Below are 19,163 nucleotides of genomic sequence, written 5' to 3' on the forward strand. Positions count from 1 at the left end.
GTGTTCCCTGACAAGAAAGGAGTCACTGAAAACGTGTGATTTTCAGCAGGTGATGACCTGAAGGACTCTCTTAAAATCTGTTGTGAGGGCCTTAGCCCCTCCACTGAAGGCTGCAAACACACACTTCCTCTTCTAGGAAATTAAAATCTTAGCAAACATCTCATTAATTGTATCCTTTTTTTCATCTCTTCTCACAAGTACACGAGAAAGGGGAATCTCCAGTAACCTGACAGAGCAAAATTGCACTTCTGGAAGGGGGACAGAGCGATGAGATGATGGCTTCTGTTGCTGGGCTGACCCCTCTGAGCTCTGGCATCCATCAGTGATGCCACCACTCAGCTGCTTTTAGTAGGGCACAGCCTGGGCAGTTTCTGGCGTTTACAGCAGGAGTCACTGAGTGTGTGTTGGGATCACACTTCCATCTCTGCCCAGGCATCCTGCAGCTCTCCTTTCCCCTCCGCCTTCCACTGTGGTGATTCCCTTAAGGACAGAACCGCTGCAGGCAGCTGTGGTTGGCTCCATGCAGTCTGCTCCTCTTCCACCAGGTCCTCTTTAATCCTGGTTTAGGCTTCCAACTGGCCTCTGTCATGACCTCCCCAAGGAGTTCACTGATAGATGTGAGACCCCAGAAGTAATCCCTCCCCTCCTCCCTGCCCACCTCTGCCAGCGAGCCTGACTTCCCTCAGTGGCCTCGTCTTGCTTGGTGGTAGGTCCACCGTCACCTCTGGGCTTTTTCTTTGCCTTGCTTCTGCGGTAAATCAAGTCCATCTGCACATCAGTTCCCCTCTATTTTCTTCTTCCCTGACCTCTGCCTGCTAACTTATCCCTAGGTGCAGTGACCTCCAGCGCAGGAAGAATCCTCCTTAAGCGCCTGTCCCAAAGGCGGCACGCCCCCTGTTAAATAATAATCATACAGTAATAGTGACCAGAGGGCTGGCAGGGACTTCAGGAAGTCTCTGAAGCCGTCCCCCCCTCTCTGAGGTGGAGTCACTCAGGAGCAGTGCCTGACTGAAATGCTTCTAGTGATCGGGATGCGGCAGCCGCCCCAGCAGCCCCCTGCGGCCCAGGAGACCTTCCTGGGAAGAAAGCACTTTCTTGAGCCCAGCACAAATCTTTCCTCCTGCAAATCAGGACAGTTATTATTTGTCCCTCTTCTGGTGTATCTGGAGAAGAACCGATCACAGTCTGCCTTATAGCAGCCTTTTATATAATAGCAAGACAGCTTTTAGAGTAAACGAAAAAGAGGCGTTTGCTCACTTGCAAAGTCAGGAAATTCCCTGCCAATGGACATTCTTTGTCCGGGATCCTTTGCCAGCATAGGCTGAGCGCTAAGCCCCACAATCTGCATTTTCCTTTTGAATGACTCCCACAAAATAAAACAAATATCACATCCAAGGAGATTTATTACATCCCGTCCAAGGGCGAAGCATTCCTCAGCTACATTCCACTTCTGTCTTTTGTGCTTAGGAAAGGGGAAAAAAAAAATCTCTGTGATGCCTCTGGATCCCACCCCTCGAGGGTTTCTGTCGTTAATAAAGCCAAGCAGCTGGAGCCAGATTTGTCAGACTTGTCCTGAACGGCTGGCTCGCTCCTGCTGCAAGAGCAGCACCATCAGAGCAGCGCTAGGATTCCTGCCTCTGCTAGAAGATTAATAACTTGTGGCACCACGCTTCCTCAGTAAAAACACCTTTTGTTGTTCCCAGTGACACCCTATCCCCGTGGCAGCAGCTGCCAGAGTGGATCTTCTCACTTCCTAGCCGCTCTGGCTTCTCCTGCCTCTGCATGATGCAAGAGTTTGCAATGCTTTTTGGGAGCTCAGACGTGCTCTCAGGGACTCTCTGCTTGAAGTGATTGCTCTCTCCAGGCTTTGCAGCGAAGCTTTTATCCAGATGTGTAAAGGAGGATGTGTCTAGAGGGAGGGCAAGGGGGTGAAACCTCTGTGGTGTTATCTGAGCTTAATTAAGCTTCTCCCTAGGCAGTTGCTAATTGATTGACCCCAGGACTGCAAAAGGGAGCAAATTTACTGGAGCTCGTTAGAAGAGCAGAGTTTGGAATTTGAATTTTTTTATTTCAGAGATGAACACCTTTGACTGATGTCTTGCTGACTGATACCAGTGAAGCAAACACTACGCAGCAAATGTTGGTAGGTGGACTTGGCCTTTTAAAACCAAATGAGAGAAATGGTGAATCATCACATGCCTGTTCATCATCATCATGTGCCTTCCCACCCTTTATAGGTATCGCTCTGACACTACGTTCTGCCCCAGCCGGGCTGTGCTAACCAGCCTGTAGTCTCTTTCAGCATTTCAGTTTCACAGGCTTCAAAAGCATTTCACAAAACTGACAAAAAAACCCCACTCCAAACAAAAAATCAGTTCACTCACCGTAGAATGCAGCCCCTGCAGGCATGGGTGAGGCCAGCTCTGCGACAGCACAGGACGACACCCCAACACAACTGTGCAGAACATGGAGAAGGGGAAAAGATGCCGTGTGCAAGGGGAGCTGCTGGAGGAATGAAGGGAAGAGGACCATCCCATCCCAAATGTCTGGGACATCAACTTTACCAAAAATGCTGAGATAATTTCCAGTCTGATGGTGTTCATTGTCTTACACAACTGAATCCCACCCAGAGCAGAGGTTCAGATTCAGGCTGAGTGACAGATGCCTTCTTCTCAAATGCCTGCAGCTTGAGGCACTCTTTGCAGGTCTCCTCTGCAAGTACTACTCTTGGCTTTTTTGTTGGTGAGGTTTGACACAATGAAAGCTCCCCTGTCAGGACTGAGACATAGCCAGTGTGTGGAAGAGGCTACAGGAAGATACGGTGTGCAGGACAGTGTGGAAGCGATATGCGTGCCTGAAGATGAAGGAGACTGTCACAAGGACCAGATGGCTGGAAGAGTAGTCACTGACCGGGTGACAGAAGGCTGTTAAAAGGCCAGCTTTCACCACCAGCCCAAGCAAAGCTCCTTGTATCACTTGCAGCCAATTCACTTTGGCTCTGATCAGCCTTAAAACCACTTCAGCTGGGCTTTAAAGCTATTTAGAGCACAGAGGGAAAGCCCTAGTGTGTAGCAAACTGAAAAAGTTGTATGAGCACCCTGGGTGTGAGATGTTCCTGCAGATTTGAAGTTTCTCCTGTCAGCCTGTGACTTGCTTCCCTTTTTTTCCTCACTAGGACAGACTGATGTCCTATTCCCTCCTACTCCCCATCCTCAGAAAAGATGCTCATCTCTCCTCTTCTGAAGAGATTTCTGTGCATTCTGTAAAGTTTTGCAGGGATTTGATGGAGGTGTCAGCTGAGCAACAACATGGACAGGTGACACCTATCCTACATGGGTTTTCACTCTTTCGCTCATGTCTGCCTATTGTTGTCCTAAGCCTGTTCACCTTTAGGCCCTTCAGGGCACTTCTGAGTTGCTTTTCTGTCTCTTCTGTTTAGAAAATGTTTAACATTAGTGAGCATTTACAGGCAAGTACCAATTTTCACGCCATGTTTGAAGGACACTGGTTTGTTGGGTCTCTGGGTTTAGGTAGCGGCTGCAAGGTAGAATTAAGTCTGTAGGTGTAGCTATGAGGAAGAGGGACTGCCACTGTCTCTGTGCTGAAATGACATTTGTCAGCAAGGAGAACTGACCCTCCAGAAGAAGATGCTGCTGAGGAAAGAGTGAAAGCCATGGACTTCCCCGTCCTGAGAAGGACACTTGTGACCCTCACAACCCTCCTTGCTACTGCTGCTTGCTCTGTCTCTTTCTTCTTTTCCTCTCTCCTCAACCACACCCACTATTTAACCATTTAGATATAAAAATAAAAAATAAGAAAACCACCTAACCCACTAGACAGAGGGTTTGCTAAAGAAGGGTAATTTTAAAAGTAAGTCTTTGAGGTCAGCGTATAATTGTAACATTGGGACTGTGTGATCCAAGACAAAAATAATCCACTGGGTATCTGGTCAAGGAGGAGAGGGTGGCAGCCTGCAGTGAAGGAAGAATGACTTACATGGGATTGATCAGACAGCAAAAGACCAGGCAAAGCTACTCACTGGCACCAGGACTAACATTTGTGTAGGATATTGCAAGATTTTCTGTCTGTGATGGGATTGTAAGAGCTGCTGTTCTGGGTCACAGCCTCTCTTGGTCTGTAGCCCTGCCTCTGAGGAACTTTTCTGGTTTGGTCTGGAGTTTAAGGTGTTGCGGTTTTTTAACGGTTCTCCATTTTCAATCCCTTGCTTCAGTTACTTTATGAAAATCTATCTTCCTCAAAGGGTTCATGGGGCTGCAAGACACGTCATAGAATCACAGAACCATAGAATGGTTTGGGTTGGAAGGAACCTTTAAAGGTCATCTCGTCCAACCCCACATGCTTCCTTTGTACTTCTGGAGTATTATAGGACAGCGGCACTTTATCATGGATGGTCAGTTAAACGTGCTGAAGATTAAGTCTGCAAATAAATGAAGACCGGAAGGAGCCCAGGTAAAGATACCCATTGTGCTCGAGTGCCTCACTAACAGAAGCTACCGTCACTCCACTGGGATTGTGAAAGCTGCTTCTGTAGGATCCCATCTCACTAAGTTCAACAACAAGGCTATATCAGGACACAAGTTTTGTTACCGTTTCCTGACTCAGCAACTTAAGTATCAACCTTTTAATCCATGGTTTTTCAGGGAAGAAATCCAACAAAGAAAATCCAGAATTGGGCCAGACAGCTGACATAGCTACCCAATATCATCCAGAGCTGCTTAACCTGATATTATCTGGAAGACCAGGCATATTCTCAACAAACATACCTGCTCCACCTTTCATCAGCCCAGACACATAATACCTCCTGATTCTAGCAATGGTTATCTCCTGCACCAGGACAAAGTTTTCCGCAGGAGAGAGCTGGACACCACTGGGAAACCTCAGCCCCGCCATTAAGACTTTCACTTCTTCTGTTACTGTGTCATATTCAAGCAGGCACCCATCATCTGTGCCTTCCATAATCAAGAATATGTAGTCCCATCTTTGCCATTTGCTACTGGAGTCAGTAGAGTAGATTCTCCTCCCATCCCGGGTCACTGTAAGATTTTTTACAAATGACAATTTCTGACCTCCTTCCCTTGTCTGGTGTAAGGGAGGATGTTTTCACCTCTATAAATGTTGGATCCTTTCCTCAGTTACAACTGAGAGCAGTAAGTTATGTGGGCTGATCATACAGTGTATTTTACCAGTATTTCCATTAAATGAAGTGACCCTTTTAAGTGCCCAAGTATCTCTGCTGTCTGCTAGCCCTGAGAGTACAATACAGGGGGTAGGAGGACCACACCACATTGCTGGTTTTGTTTATTGTTCTGGTGAGAGACAGTGACAGTCCCCATCACTTGCAAATAGTGATGCCAGTTCTGGTACTGGGGCAAAGCACCCGCTGTCCACAAAGTACTGTGATTTTCCTGGCTCCAGAAGTGGCGTGGGTAGGACAGCAAGCAGCCTTTCATCTCTGTCGTTCCTAAGTCTGAGTTGCTTTCACATTTCCTCCCAGATGAAAGCACCACAAAAATCAGTTTTACTGTGAAAGAAGTTAAGTGTAAGAGGAGGGAACACACCTGTACGTTGATGCCAATGGCTGGGGGTATAGAGCTGTACCTGAACAGATGCCACTTGTGTTTCCATTCCAAGATGCCCAGCTATCAGCTCTCCAAGCTTTCACCACCGTTCAGTATTTCCCCTTCTCAAATCACTGTCTGTGCATGAAAGGGATTTATTTTTAATCAGAGACCAGCACTGGTTGCAGGGGTCTTTACTTTGTGACCTTCAATTCTCTTTCCAGGAGGAGACAGTGGGTTTCAGTACCTTCTTGCTGTGGTTGCCTCTGGCTCAGCCTTTCCCAGAACAGATGCCACTGATTCAGGAGGGCTTGCTGCCTCCCCTTTATTTAAGTGCTGGTTACAGAGCTCCACCAGGATCCATTGCAGTTGTAAACCACGCTCAAGGGACGAGCAATTTAGGGTTTGGAGTCATTGTGGACCAGCCCTGGAGACCTCATGCAATTGTTTTTCCTCTGTCTTACACCCACAGTTTTGCTAGATGAGAGTTACTGCAGAACCCAGAGAGTTTCTGACTTGAATTTGAGTTGGAAAATACACACAAAAGAAAGGAATTTGTGTTGTAAATTAGATTTCTCAGATTTCAGTGATTTGTCATGGAAATGTGGCTCAGTCTATGCAGTTACAAAAATATTTCACATGTTCAAGCTCTTCTCATACTGTTAACTTCCCTGATGTGGCAAGGTAGAGTGACTCTAGGAGGAAAGGTTAATTTCAAATCAGCTGTGCTAGAAAACAGACTTGGCTCCCCAGCTGGGGAAACATGAAATGTACAAAATTAGGATTAACCTAGAAACCATTCCCCAGTCTTAGCGATGTGAGAAGACTAGACTTTCGGCTCAAGTTGTTTTCTGCCCCTTCCAAAGTGTCCAGGGGGGTACACGCTGCCTCTTGGTGCAGCTCAGGTCAGTGAGAGAGCACTCAAGTACCTCCCCACGTGCATTGTGCTCCCCCACAATCCAAAAAGAAAACTGTAATTCAGAGCTCAGTCAATGGGGGTGGTCTAAAAATAATAGGACTGAAACCAGTAAATGATGGTTTTTTAGGTTTGCCCGCCTGCATCGTAGCCAGGGGGTGCATTTTCAGCCAGCTCCGGGCAACCATCAGAAGTCACCTAAGAAAAGAGCAGGGAAGGTGAGAAGCTTCCACGTTTCCAGGACTCCAGGTGCTCAGGCTTTAAGAAAACCACCAAATGTCCTGAGGAACCAGGAGAAAGAAAGATCTGGCAACACTGTTAGCCCCGTTTGCCACACAGACCAGAACTGCTCATTTCTCTTGTACAACAGTGGATGTTAGAGATGCACAGGCGCAGTGCTGCGGGTGGTGAGTTCTTGAGTGAGTTCCTTCGTGCTGCTTCCTTGGGCATATTTCATGCTTCACATTTTGGGCTGCTGCCATTCAATGCAGCTGCTGCTCTCAATGAATCAAGAGCTGTACAGGACACGGCAGCACCAAAGGGACCATGCTCAGCATGCCAAGGAGAGTTTGGGACAGAGGAGCCAGGGACCTTTCTACCCTGCCTTGCCCAACCTATCTACCCCCATGTCAGCTGGAGAAACCACATCTCTCTGCATCTCTGTTTCCTTGCTGGGCATCTATCTAGCAAGCACGAGAGGTTTGCTCAGTGGGGCTTCTGGAAGGCAACTGATAACTCTTATCTCTTTACTTTGAAGCTCAACCAGTGCATAAAGAGGGTTGCATTACACACTTGGCTGCAGCTGTAAGAGACTTGTTGACCCAGGAAGTCCCTCTCTCCCTTTTTTGCAGGTTGAAAAAGCCATACTAGCGCTTTTCAGTCTGGAAATGCTGGTCAAGCAGGGAACTCTGCAAACCCCGCTTGCCAGGGCTTCCCCCAAAGCGGTTCTTGCTCAGCAAGAGGGTGGCTGGCTGGCTCAGGTGAGCTCTTCTGAGGTGGGGAGGGCAGCAAGGCCAGCGCCAGGCTGCTCCCAAATGCAGCTGCATGCCCAAGTGATGTGGGCAGTGCCAGCTTCATCCTTTTTTCCTGCGGCCAGCCTCTGCCCCATGTGGTGCCTGGGCAGGGAGAGCCGGGCAGGGAGGTTTGCTATGGAGAGTGACGTGTCTGCGTGCACCTGATAGCATCTGTTGCCATGGCAATGTGTATTTGAGCCTGAGTCAAGCTGCATCTTCCCCAAAGTTGTGAATTGAGCTTGGCTTTATTTATTTAAAACCAACCATAACAAGTGATAGAAAGAGAAGAGACACGTTACAAATCCCCTTGCGCAGGCCACAGTCAAATGAGTCAGAGGCACTGCAGGCTTTAATCAGCCCACCTGACGTCAAACCTCTCCATCAGAGGAAAGTGCCGCCTGGAAATGTCAACATGCCCAAATGGAAAGGCCAGAAGGTAAATCTTTTCCTGTGCTCACTCACCAAGTAGGAAAGAACAATTAAAATTCAGCCAGTTCTCCGGATACATCTTAATAGCAATCTGATTGAACGCTTTTCTCCTCCCCGTCCTCTCCCATCCCTGCCGTTAGCTGCCTGGGGACAGGGCGTCTGGGTTTAAGGGATCTTTGTAATGCAGCATCAAACCCCAGATCCTGAAAGAACAAGGTGTTACCACCAGCAATGAAAATAGGCTCTGCAGGAAAACTCGCTGTCGCTGAAATGAGCTCTCCCACAAACAGTGAGCTTACCATGCCATGACAGCGGCTCCCAGTTTCACACATGTGAATGGTAAGAAGAGCAACTTAGCTTGGACCTACGTCACTTGCCAACAGAAATTTGAAGATGAAAGCAGCGGGAATGAGACCGTGTTTGCCAGAGAAGGTGTCAGCCACCTGTGTACATCTCCCCAACCCTGGAAGATGCACCACAGCAACAGGGAATGGTTGTGTGCTGTAACAGAAGAGTGTCCTGCTGGGGAGAAAAACCCTCCTGAATCCTACCTGCCCCTTTGAGGAACATCAAGCCAGGAAGCCTAGGGAAACCATCCCTTCCTGGCCCACTGGTGTTTGCCAGGGGTGACAAAGGGACACAAGCAGACATCAGGGGACATGAGCATGCGGAGGAGGAGGAAGGAAGACTCTAAGATGCAAACCACACCATTTAAAGCCAGGGTGGCTTTCCAGTTCCTCCAGAGTGCTCCCCACACCCAGCGCTGTACAGCAGCCAACCTGGTGGGCTTCTGATCTTCCCAAATCACTTAACACTTCTCCCTCTTTTATTTTTGTCCTAAATGTAAGTGTTTTGCTTTGGTGGCTGATCCTGGCAGTGTGCCCCAGACTTTACACTGGGGTTGCTTTTGCTCTGGGAGGTAAGTCTGTAATGAAGGTTTCCTCTGCTGTATCTCTCTTTCCCCCATAGTGAAAGTCTGTAATTACCACTGAGGGGCGAGGCAGACAGCACTGGAACAATGTCATTTGAACGGGGGTGAGACATGCCTGAATTGCTGGGTTGTGCTTTTCTCCTCTGCAGGACTACTTGTGGATCTGAGCCTTGCTTTTAACCCTTGGGAGGGCAGGGAACACTGCCCGCCCTGTCCCTCAAGCAGCCTGCATGCGCCGGATCTGCTTGAATCTGATCGGGGCAGATCCTGTTGGATGCAGCCAAGATGTGAGTGTCCAACGTCTCCACCATCCTCGAGGGGTCAAGTGGCAGGAATCAATGGGGATTGCCCCGTAGTCATCACATGGGCAGCTGGGGTCTTGGAGTTGACTCTGTGTGGTGCATGCAGTGTGTCAAAGCAGAGCTGTCACAGTCTCCATACCCTGACTCACCTAGTCCTCATTGAGCAGCTCTTCAGCTTCCTCCTGCACCAAAGCTGTCTGCTTCCTGCTCCTTGATGCAAGGTGTCTCCTTGGGGTAAAATTCAGTCAAATGGGGTGTGCAGATATACTCCTTATCCTTCCTGGGAAAAGGTTAGAAATGTAGGAAATGGTTAAGAGAAGTGAGGCAATACAGCCCCCTCAGAATGACTCTTTATGTTGTCTGCAGCTCCATGAAAGCTTATGCCTGGGTCCCTTTTGCAAGCTACCCCTGCAACCATGCTGGCTAGAAGCTGGTTAGAGCAAATAAAAATTAACACTTTGGAAACTGAGGCAGCCATCCTCCTCTGCTGTCCTGTAACTTCCTGTTCATCTGAGTTTCCTGAAAGGGAGTTATTTACAGTGTCTTCAAATGCTAACAAACTGCTGGAAGGAGATGCATTTGTATTGGGGTTACTCTTCATTCAGCTAGTCACCTTCAAAATTGTCTAGTTCTCCAGGGAGACTGTCAGCAGAAGAAAAGAGAGAGTCTCTGCTCTTCCCAAGGTATAGACCAGGGAGGGCAGGTGGTGTGTGACAAGGCAAAGAAACATTCTTAGACTGCCACGAAGGAGTGAAGGAGGTACAAAGTTATTTTTTCCCCCTTTATCAGTTACCTTTAAAGTGACGAGTTCTCAGCTCTCACCCTTTGTTATTTTCCCATTTACTATTTTGGGGCTTTGCTTTCCAGCGTAGCTAATGGTGCTGCAGGCAGCTCAGCAGCATTCCCAGAAGGCTGAAGGGGTTCCATGGAGAGACATTCCTAGGGTCTGGTGTCTTGCATTCAAGGCTTTCCTTTCCTGAGGTCTTGCATTGCCCGCTTCCCTGCCTGTCACTCACTCCTTGTTTGCAAGGCCGATTTAGATCTATCCAGGGGTCCTAAGTTCACCCCAGATAGAATAATAATTGCAGCGCTGAGCTCTGTGGCTTCTCTTTCATTCCCCACATAGCATTAGGGTGCTCATTGAAACCACAGCATTCATGGATCGCTGCCATATGCAAACATGCAATTAATACGCTCTTCACTGCCCCTCTACTTCCCAAGCAAGAGGGGGAAAAAAAGTCCAAGTCGTGGTGTACGTTCCCTTAGCACACACACACGTGTGTGTCCGCACCTCACTCGAGTGCTCCAGAGTGGCTCACACCGATCTGGACTTGGTGGTTACCGGTGAAAGGTGTCTGCTTGCAGGCAGATATTTAATTTGATGCAGCACCCGTTCTGTGTCGCGTGCAAAGTGACACGCCGAACACAACGCCTTCCCTCTTTCAGCTGTGGCGGCAGATTTATGAACACCCTGGTTTCACAGGTGTCCCTGCCTTCTCTGGTTTTAGCAGGGAGCTGAGCGAGGTAGGTGTGATTTCCTTGCTGGCTCCCCTCCCTGTCCCAGTGATGCTCACTGGCAGCGGGAGCAGGTGTGCTGGGCACCTGGCTGGGAGACAGCGCCCAAGAGGAAGGAGGAAATGGAAGGCAGATGGAGCTGGCTGAAGGGACAAGTCTGTGTGAGAGAGCATTTAGAGGCGCTGGAAGGAAATCAAAAGGGAGCCGGATTTCCCGGATGAGGTGAGGCTGTGGAACAGAGGCCAGAGAAAGGCTCCAGTATTTGCAAAGCCTTCCTCGAAAGTCACCTTTTGCTATAGGGTGTTTTGCTGGATTCCTCCCCTCCCTGGGGCAGGGTTTTCGCTGGATTCCTCCCCTTTATTACTTTTTCATGGGTTTTGAATTGTTCTCACAAAACCTAAATGAAGAAATCACAGTCCAAGTGTTGGATGCATAACTACTTGTGCCATCACACACGGCCCGATTCCTAAGGGACTGCAGTCCCTCTTCTTTGGGCTAAGTTGAAAGTCCCGTTTCCATCCTCACCTTGTTCTCAAGGAGACTTCAGGAGCAGAGAGGGCCTACAACACAGCAATCGCTGCCTCTGTCTGTGTTGCGTAAAACACTGAGCGAAACCACCCCTGAGCAATATATTGAGAGGTAATCGAATCCAGAGAAAAGCTGGAGAGAAATAAAGGCAGGACTGCTATAAAGAGCTACCAAAGGGCCAAAGGATGGAGCCTGCACATCTCGAGAAAGCCTTCATGGCTAGGAAGATGGCTTGTGGCAAAAACCAGCTGTTCCATCCATATGAACACCAAAGCTGGAAAAATAAACACTACAAATGGTATCTTTTGCCAGACTGGAAGTGAAAGCTCTGCTGTGGTGGCAGTGCAAAAGGGCCAGCCTGGCCCCCAAAGCAAGCAGCTCTACCAGCATGAATCGTTCCCGTATCAGCTCTCCAGGCTGCAAATGAGGGCAAACCCCAGGCAGATGACCCCTCCTGTAACAACAGAGCCTGCATGCAGCAAACCAAAAATCACTGACGTAGGCAATTCGCCCCACATTCCTCAAGAAACACTCATCCTTGATGAGTCTGTGAAACCTCCAGGCTCACTCTGGGCAGGGGGGGAACAAAAGCTTCAGCTTTGTAGGCTGCAACAAAAGGGCCTGGATTGCTGTGCGCGTGTTCAGGCCCAGGGGCTGCTTCCCTCCTCTTGCACATCTGGCTCGCAACAGTGCAGGGTGAAGGCAAAGTGCATGAACGGTGGCATGATGAGGGACTTGCAGTTCTGTCTCTGTGGGTATAAAGGAAGGCAGAGACCACGAGACCAGGCAGGATGGAGCGCAGGAGAGCGGGATCCCTTTCTTACAGGAACGGAGTTGATGATTCACTTCTCATCGCTGATAAAACGAGCTTGGTCCTGCATGTGTGTTGGTAGTATCAAATGCTGTGGGGCCAGGAAGGCTTATCTGCTGTCAGTTGGAGACTTGTTCGATCTAAACGTACTTGGTTGCTCTTTCGATCTCCTGCTGTGATCAGATTGCAAATAAATCTAAATATAACTTCAGAGAAAATGAGGCTGAAAAGGGATTTGAGCAATCATGCGGCTGAGGCCCTGCCACAAGGTTGCCTCCTGATCAGCCGTATCCATGTCCCAAGAGATGGCTGCAGAGCTTGGATTTAAAGATGCTCTGGTGAGAGCAGCATTGCCACTTCCCAGGCACCTCGTTGGGCTGCCTGTCTCCTCATTCCGTGGCAACAGAGAGCAATTCTTGCCTTGCTATTCCCTGTAGCTCTTTGAGTGCCTAAAGACTGTTGGCATGAAAGTCTTCTCCTTAGACCAAAGAAGCCAAATTCCCTCAGTCCTTTTCTAGGGTCCCCTTTTTCTCCAGTCATTCTGACTGCTCTGCTTGAGATGCCCAGGTGGGCATGCGGTATTTTGGCTAACACCCTATTCTGCACTGGTCCTCTGCAGAGCCGAAGGGAGACCTCGTATCATAAGGGTTTTGTAGGGGGATTCTGGCATTTATAACCCAGTGTGGCATTTGCCTTTTTCACAGCCCTGTGACGCCACTAATACCGTTCGAGTGTTGGAAGCACTGCAGGTGTCAGGCCTCTTCTGCCGCTCAGCCCATCCTTTCCCCCCTCGCTGCGGGCATCCCTTCCCAGCTGCAGCAGCACGTCTGAGTCTCTCTGAACTGCGATCACCTCCCCTCACCCCATCAACACTTTGCCCTGTCCTCAGGTCTCTTTTGGAGCACAAAACTGCTTGCCTGCAGAAATACCTCTCCTTCTGTCCATTTCAAAGCTCCGCACAACTGCTACGGATGGGGGTCCCTACCAGAGCTCAGGACAGAGCAGCTTCGCAGCGTGATAGCGGAGGGGGATTTGTTATAATCCTTCCTTGGCTGCAGAGGTGCAGCATCGACAGCCAGGGGAGCTGCATCCTGACAGTTATGCTCAGTACTAAAAGTATTAAGTAGAAGCAGGGTCTCAGAGCAGGCAATTTCATTTTTTTCCGAGATATTTTGATCTTCACAATCCCTATCTGAATGTGCCAAAGCATTTTTCCTTCAGAGTGCAGACAAACAAGCGAGGTTTACTTTGCTTGACCTTTTCTGATGACACTGCCACCCGTGCTGTGCAAACAGTCGCTGGAGCTGACACCATCTCCGCTTCCTTGGCCTGGCGCTGAGGATAAATACCGTGTGCGTCCTGAGAAGAGGCTTCCTTCTGTTAACCTGGGCGAGGCACTGAACCAGAAACTCCTGGTTTCATCAGCAGGTCTTGGCAGTTAGGGAAGCAATATCCGGGTTTGGCTAGAGGAGGGAGGTGATGCTGCCCCTGCTGCGGCTCTGCCCGTGCGCCGTGACCCTGGGCTGTCGCCTTGCTGCTATCGCAGGGCTCTGTCCTTCTGCCCCGTGCAGCTGGGAACACTGCCGACTGGGATGTTAAAGGAAATAGGTCTTTCCCCTTGCTTGGAGATAGAGGTTTCCTTCCTGCCAAAGAGTCTGGCCATATTTCTTCTCCCCATCTTATAGTGGCAAAGGTTTCTGTGTCCCCCCCTTTAAACCCGCTGGCACCCACATTGACAAAGAGTTTTCTTTACCATTAAGGAAGGAGGAACAGTGTTGTTTTCCCAGCGCAGCTCCATCCTGGCTGAATTTATGTCTCTGACCCTTTTACCCAAAGGCTCTTTACACTTGACTGAAACATAAGGTACAAGTAAATGTAACTGAAAGAGCCCATTGTGTGTGCAGGTATAAAGGCTTTTGTGTGTGGGAGGTAGCGTGCGGCTGCTCGTGCTGCCAGTAGCCAAGGAGCACCTTGGTTGCGCTGTTAGTCCCCAGACCGCAGGGAGCATGGAGCACAGGATACGTATCCTGTGACGGCCATACGGGTGGAAAGCCGGTCTCTGGTTCAAACACAGGCTCCGGCCAGCCTCAAACCCGCACTTGCCCGCCAGGACCCTCACTGTTGGTAACTTTCAGACAGGTTTCTCCCAGGAGAGATGCTCCTCTGTCTTCTCTTTTTCTTCATACGCCCGCGAGCAAGAAAGCCGCTGCCGGGAGCTGGAACTCCTGTCCATTCCCTGTGGGGCCATGCATGCAGGGACAGATTAATAAAACATCAGGGCTTCTTCAACAGGATTATTATAAGTGGTTTTCCTGAGTGTTGGTCGGAGTAAAGATCAGAGAGGACAGGGATCCATAATCCTATTTATCTGAAGCCATATAATCTTCCTGAAGCTCTTTAATGGTGCCCAACTCTTTAATTACAGAGCAGGCCTGCCTGCGAGCCCGTCGCGGAGGGCAGGGACAAGGCGATCTCCCCTTCGGGCCCTTCCCCGGCCCTGCCCCCCGAGGCGGGGAGCAGGGGGGCCACCAAGGCCTGCCACCGCCTGAAGGAGTTGGGGGGGGGGGGGGGCGGCTGTCGGCTCCCACAGACTGCAATCGCTCTGCCGGGGATCCGCCGGCAGCTCCGACGGCTCGGCCTCCCCGGCGGTGCCGGGGGCTCCCCGCCACGGCCGCGCTGCCTTAAGGGGGTGTGGGCGAGGGGAGCCCCGCCCCCCGGCGGCTCCCGGTGCGCGGGCGGGGCCCGGCCCCTCGGCAGCGGGGCACTGACAGCTGCCCCGAGCGGGCACCCGGCGCGGCGGCTCGCTCCCCGCCGCCCCATGCTCCGCCGCCGCCGCCGGGGGGCGGGCGGGAGCGTGCGGCCGCTGTGAGACCGGCCGGCGGAGCGCGGGGGGCGGCCGAGCCCCCGCGCCGCGGGCACCATGGACAGTATCCTGGAGCCCTTCCCCGCCGAGCGGCTCTTCCCCGCCGCGGGCACCGGCTTCCTCGACCTGGGCGACTTCAGCGAGGCGGACTTCCTCAGCAATGTGGTAAGGGACCGCCGGCAGCCCCGTCGTGTGCCCCCTCCCACCTCCCCTCCGCCGGCAGTGTTGGCCTGCGCCCCGCCTGCCCCGGGACTGCCTATGCTGGGGGGTGCCCCGGGGAGGTGCAGGTGCCCGGGTGCCCCTCGCCGCGCCGGGATGCCAGATCGGCCGCGGGCATCCCGAGGAGACCCCGCTGGGGAAGCGCAGGGTTGGGGTTTTTTTCTTGTTTTTTTTCTTTTTTTTTTGGAGGCTGATGGCTGGGGCAGAAGCGTGCGGTCCTGGCGGGGAGCGCACAACCTGCCCCGGCAGCAGCGGGGCCACGGCCGGGTGCCGTCGGGAGACCTCGGGGCTCGGCCCCTCTGCTCTCATTTGCTTTGAACTTTTCCTCCGGGAGGCATTTGGGAGATGAAGCATCTCCCACTCGGCGTTAAGGCTGGGCTGATTTACTTTGGAGAGAAGGGTGAGGGGGAAGAGTGACTGGGGAGGAAAACGTGTTGCCGGTCCCAAAAAACCAAAGGGGCCTTGTTCACCTCTAGGGAAACTGCCTGGCGTGTGAGTACCCCCCCATCCAGCAGCTCCCTTGCTGTCCTGCCCGAGCTTTCCGTGGGGGTTTGTGCTGTGAATCTTGGGGAGGATCCAACCCTGAGGGAGAAGGGGGAAGGGTCACACCCCAGAGGTGGTTTGGGGTGAGGGTATCATCTGACGTCGGGCAGCAGGGCACTGCCTGCACTGGGGGCTCGGCCAGCCTCAGAGCCGCTGCAGCAGTGGGACAGTGTGCCTGCCTCAGACAGAGAGATTTTAGCTGCAGCTTGTTACTCCCCTGTCATGATACACAGAAGCAGGGGACAGAGAGAGGAGAGCTGCAGCCGTTGAACACCTGATGAATCCTCTTCTGCTCTGCTATGCAGGAGATATCCAAAGCCTTTCATGCCGCTTTCCTTGCAGAGAAGAACGTAGAGATGCAGAATTTGCCTGTATGTTAAGTGCACCACACTTGCTGTGTGGAGGCACACTGGGTCTGGGAAAGAGATTCTGCAGGCAGCCCCATATCTTCAAATCTCACTAGCTCCCAGTTTCCCAGATACTACTGTGCCTCAAGGACTGCCTCCGGTCCGGCTCTGTGGGAGGCAGCAGAGTCCTGCTGTGTCCAGGCAGACCTTCCAACGGCATGTCACCCCGAGAAAAAAAAAAAGAGTGAGCCCGGGAGCAGACTGTTCTCAGAGGGAGCACAGGAGCACATCGCAGAGGTGTCATCCTGACCACATTTTTAGTAGCAGGGCTGCATCTGTGGCTGTGAAATCCCTACTTCTAAAATTTCCCTTCTAAACACTCGTTCACACTCTGAGGCCTTGCCTGCTTGTATCCGAGAGACCTGTTATTAAGAGTCTTGTGGTTTTCCTAATTCCATATAGATCTAGCGTGGACAGAGCTGATACCAAGTGCTTTATGCCAGGACCATTTGTTCCTTACTGAATTGAAAACAATATATATTTGGCACCAGCCCTTTTACTTAGGTGCAATGTTGGCTGCAGTCGGAAGGCAGGGAACCCCTAACCAATACAGGTGGCACCTCTTTATAGCTTAAATACAACTTCTGCCTGCAAGCAGACCCTGTGAAAAAGAAGCTTTTGTGCAAGAGTGCCACCTGGTGCCACCTGCCAGGACAGTGGCTTTAAAGCGTGCAGTGGCCGTGTGCAGGCTGGCTCTGTCTTGACTCATTTAAATGGCCTTTCTGCTTGGAAAGCTGCTTCTCGAAGTAGCCTACCCTTGCCTTGACATTAACTATGTTGCGGTGACTCAGGCATGATTGTACTCAGCTTACAAGTAGAAAAAGAAATGCTTTTGTGGATTTTTTTCCCAACTGCCAGCACCACAAACTTCTGGAGTGTGAGAGTCAAGCTGATACCTCTTCTTCCTGCAGACGATAAGTGCAAGAGATTCTGTAGCCACTTCTCGCCTACCAAATCTGTTGGTGATAGAAGAGTCAGAACATAATATGTCACCCTCTTTGTTCTCACTCTGCGTGACAACATGGGGGGAAGCAATACACTTACATTTTCTTACTAAACCCAGCAAATCTCCTGGGATCTTGAGATGTGTTGAGAAGTTCTTTTTATACGAAACTGTGCAAAGCATCACCGTGCACAATAGCTCGCAAAGTTGCCAGTGCCTTTGCTTCAAAGATGGGCAAACTTTTCCAGATATTGTTCAGCAAGCATTTTTCTTAGAGCAGGCCAGGAATTTTGTCCATAAAATGCCAGTATGAAACTTTTTTTTCTGCGGGTGATTTCTTCTGTTCAGAAAGGAAGCCGAAAGAAAAGATGGATGAACCTTACTGCAGAGGCTGTGCTCCTCTGGGGCAAGAATTACGTGTCCCTAAACTCCTCTCCTTTCCTGAACCTTGGCACTCCTAATGAGTCATCTTGATCTTTAAAAAATTATTCCCTTGACCTTTGGTATTGTTAATCTAAAGTTCTGACAAAGTAATGAAGGAATGTCTGTAGATGCATCCTTTAAAAGATCTGTGTGCTTGAAACAGGGGGGAAAAAATTGAATAAGTGTCGGGGTGCCATTCAGAAAGACCTAGACATTTGGGAGGAATGGGCCACCAGAAACCTCATGAAATTCAGCAAGGCCAAATACTGTCTTCTGCCTGTAGGATGGGTGGACTGACCCACCAGGGCTGATGGAGCAGTGCTGTGTCCTAGTGGCAAAGGCAGCTGGCAGCTAGCAACAGGAGGGCAGCGGTAGATGAACAGAGGGATGTGATTATCCCCCTTTTCTTGACAGTCATAAAACTGCCTACAACAGAGTGTCCAGTTTTGGACTGCCTGGTACCAGAAAGATGTCAATAAATCTGAGTGCATGGAGGGGATGGTCGCCAAGATACTCGGGGGCTGGGGCACTTCTGTGAGGAGAGGCTGAAGGAGCTGGGCTTGCTCAGCTGGAGGAGAGGCAGCTCCAGGGGGACCCAGCAGCGGCCTGCCTGCACTGGTGAGGAACTTACTGAGAAGATGGAGCCAGGCTCTTTACTTAAGTGCATGGCAGGAGGATGAGTGGTCATAAATTGGAACAGGAAAGGTTTAGACTGGGTGTAAGGCAACAGTTTCTCACTGCAAGGACAATTAAGACTGGACGAGGCTGCCCAGAGACACGGGGGAAGCTCCTTTCTTGGAGGTTTCTAAAACCTATCTGGACAAAGCCCTGAGCAACCTGGTCTGCATTTTGTGTTGGCCCTGCTCTGAGCAGGAAGTTGGATCAGAGACCTCCTGAGATCCGCCCAGCACGCACGAGTCTGTGATTATATGATGGAGGTTGGGGTTGTTTTTTTTTCAAATCTTAAGGAGAGTGGAGGGGAAATCTCCAAGGAGCACAAAATGCTTATTTTTACTTCACTTATCTTCTGCTAACCAGACTTGCATACAATGACTACTAACAGCACTATCAGTCTCCTTTTGCTCAGGAGGCCACCTACTGCTCTTGAACTTAGGCAACTTTGCTCATCTTCTTCTGCCAGAAGGACCCACCATAAATGAGGCTAATCCTTCTTGCAGTCTCTGCTTAACAATTTCACCTGTCTGTCTCCTGCCTAGCCCAGCATTTCTGGTCGTTCCTGCGAGCACCCATCTACTCACTTACAGTCTATTACAGCTGCACTCTGAGAGCTCTGGCTTCCTCAGCTCTTATCAGTGCTTTGAAACTCTGCAAACGCCTTCTCTTTTGAGTCAGATTGACCACTGTGCTTTACTGGGTTTGTGACACTCTAGTGTCAGACTGAAGCCAGAATAAACCAGCAAAACAGCAGGCCTGTGTTTCTTTTTAACTCAGTAACCCAGTGGGTCTGTTTTTCCCTACGCTTCTGTATTTTATAGTACAAAAAATACCTTCAGAGATCACTTTGGATGTTCATGCAAACACAGCTCCATTTTGACTCTATGCTTTTCAAAGCATATTCTTTACTGCCTTCTAAAAGGAGGACATCAAAGGCAAAAAATATCCCACATGCTAGTCGAGGTCTCTCCACTATTCAAAGTTGCAAAATGGTGATTCAGGCTGTGTCGGTAGTGCTAGCCCAGCTCCTTTGGGGAACGCATGGTAACGCGCTCTTTCACTGCAC

General features: G+C 50.4%; 1 protein-coding gene and 1 pseudogene across 2 annotated transcripts in view; one reads left to right on the plus strand and one right to left on the minus strand.

Annotated features, from left to right (window-relative positions):
• Nucleotides 1-4,416: 4,416 nt before the first annotated feature.
• Nucleotides 4,417-5,646, minus strand: LOC104476775 (adipocyte plasma membrane-associated protein pseudogene; annotated as a pseudogene).
• Nucleotides 5,647-14,807: 9,161 nt separating this feature from the next.
• The window catches only part of CREB3L1 (cAMP responsive element binding protein 3 like 1), a 47,194-nt gene continuing 42,838 nt past the window's right edge, over nt 14,808-19,163 (plus strand). For both annotated transcript variants that reach the window (XM_086749843.1, XM_086749844.1), the window contains exon 1: nt 14,808-15,052. In XM_086749843.1, the coding sequence (XP_086605969.1) occupies nt 14,945-15,052 (108 nt within the window). In that variant the 5' untranslated portion in view covers nt 14,808-14,944. The remainder of the gene's footprint in view (nt 15,053-19,163) is intronic.

The sequence above is a fragment of the Chlamydotis macqueenii genome, chromosome 5 (genome assembly GCF_036417535.1).
Source record: "Chlamydotis macqueenii isolate bChlMac1 chromosome 5, bChlMac1.mat, whole genome shotgun sequence".
Lineage (NCBI taxonomy): Eukaryota > Metazoa > Chordata > Aves > Otidiformes > Otididae > Chlamydotis > Chlamydotis macqueenii.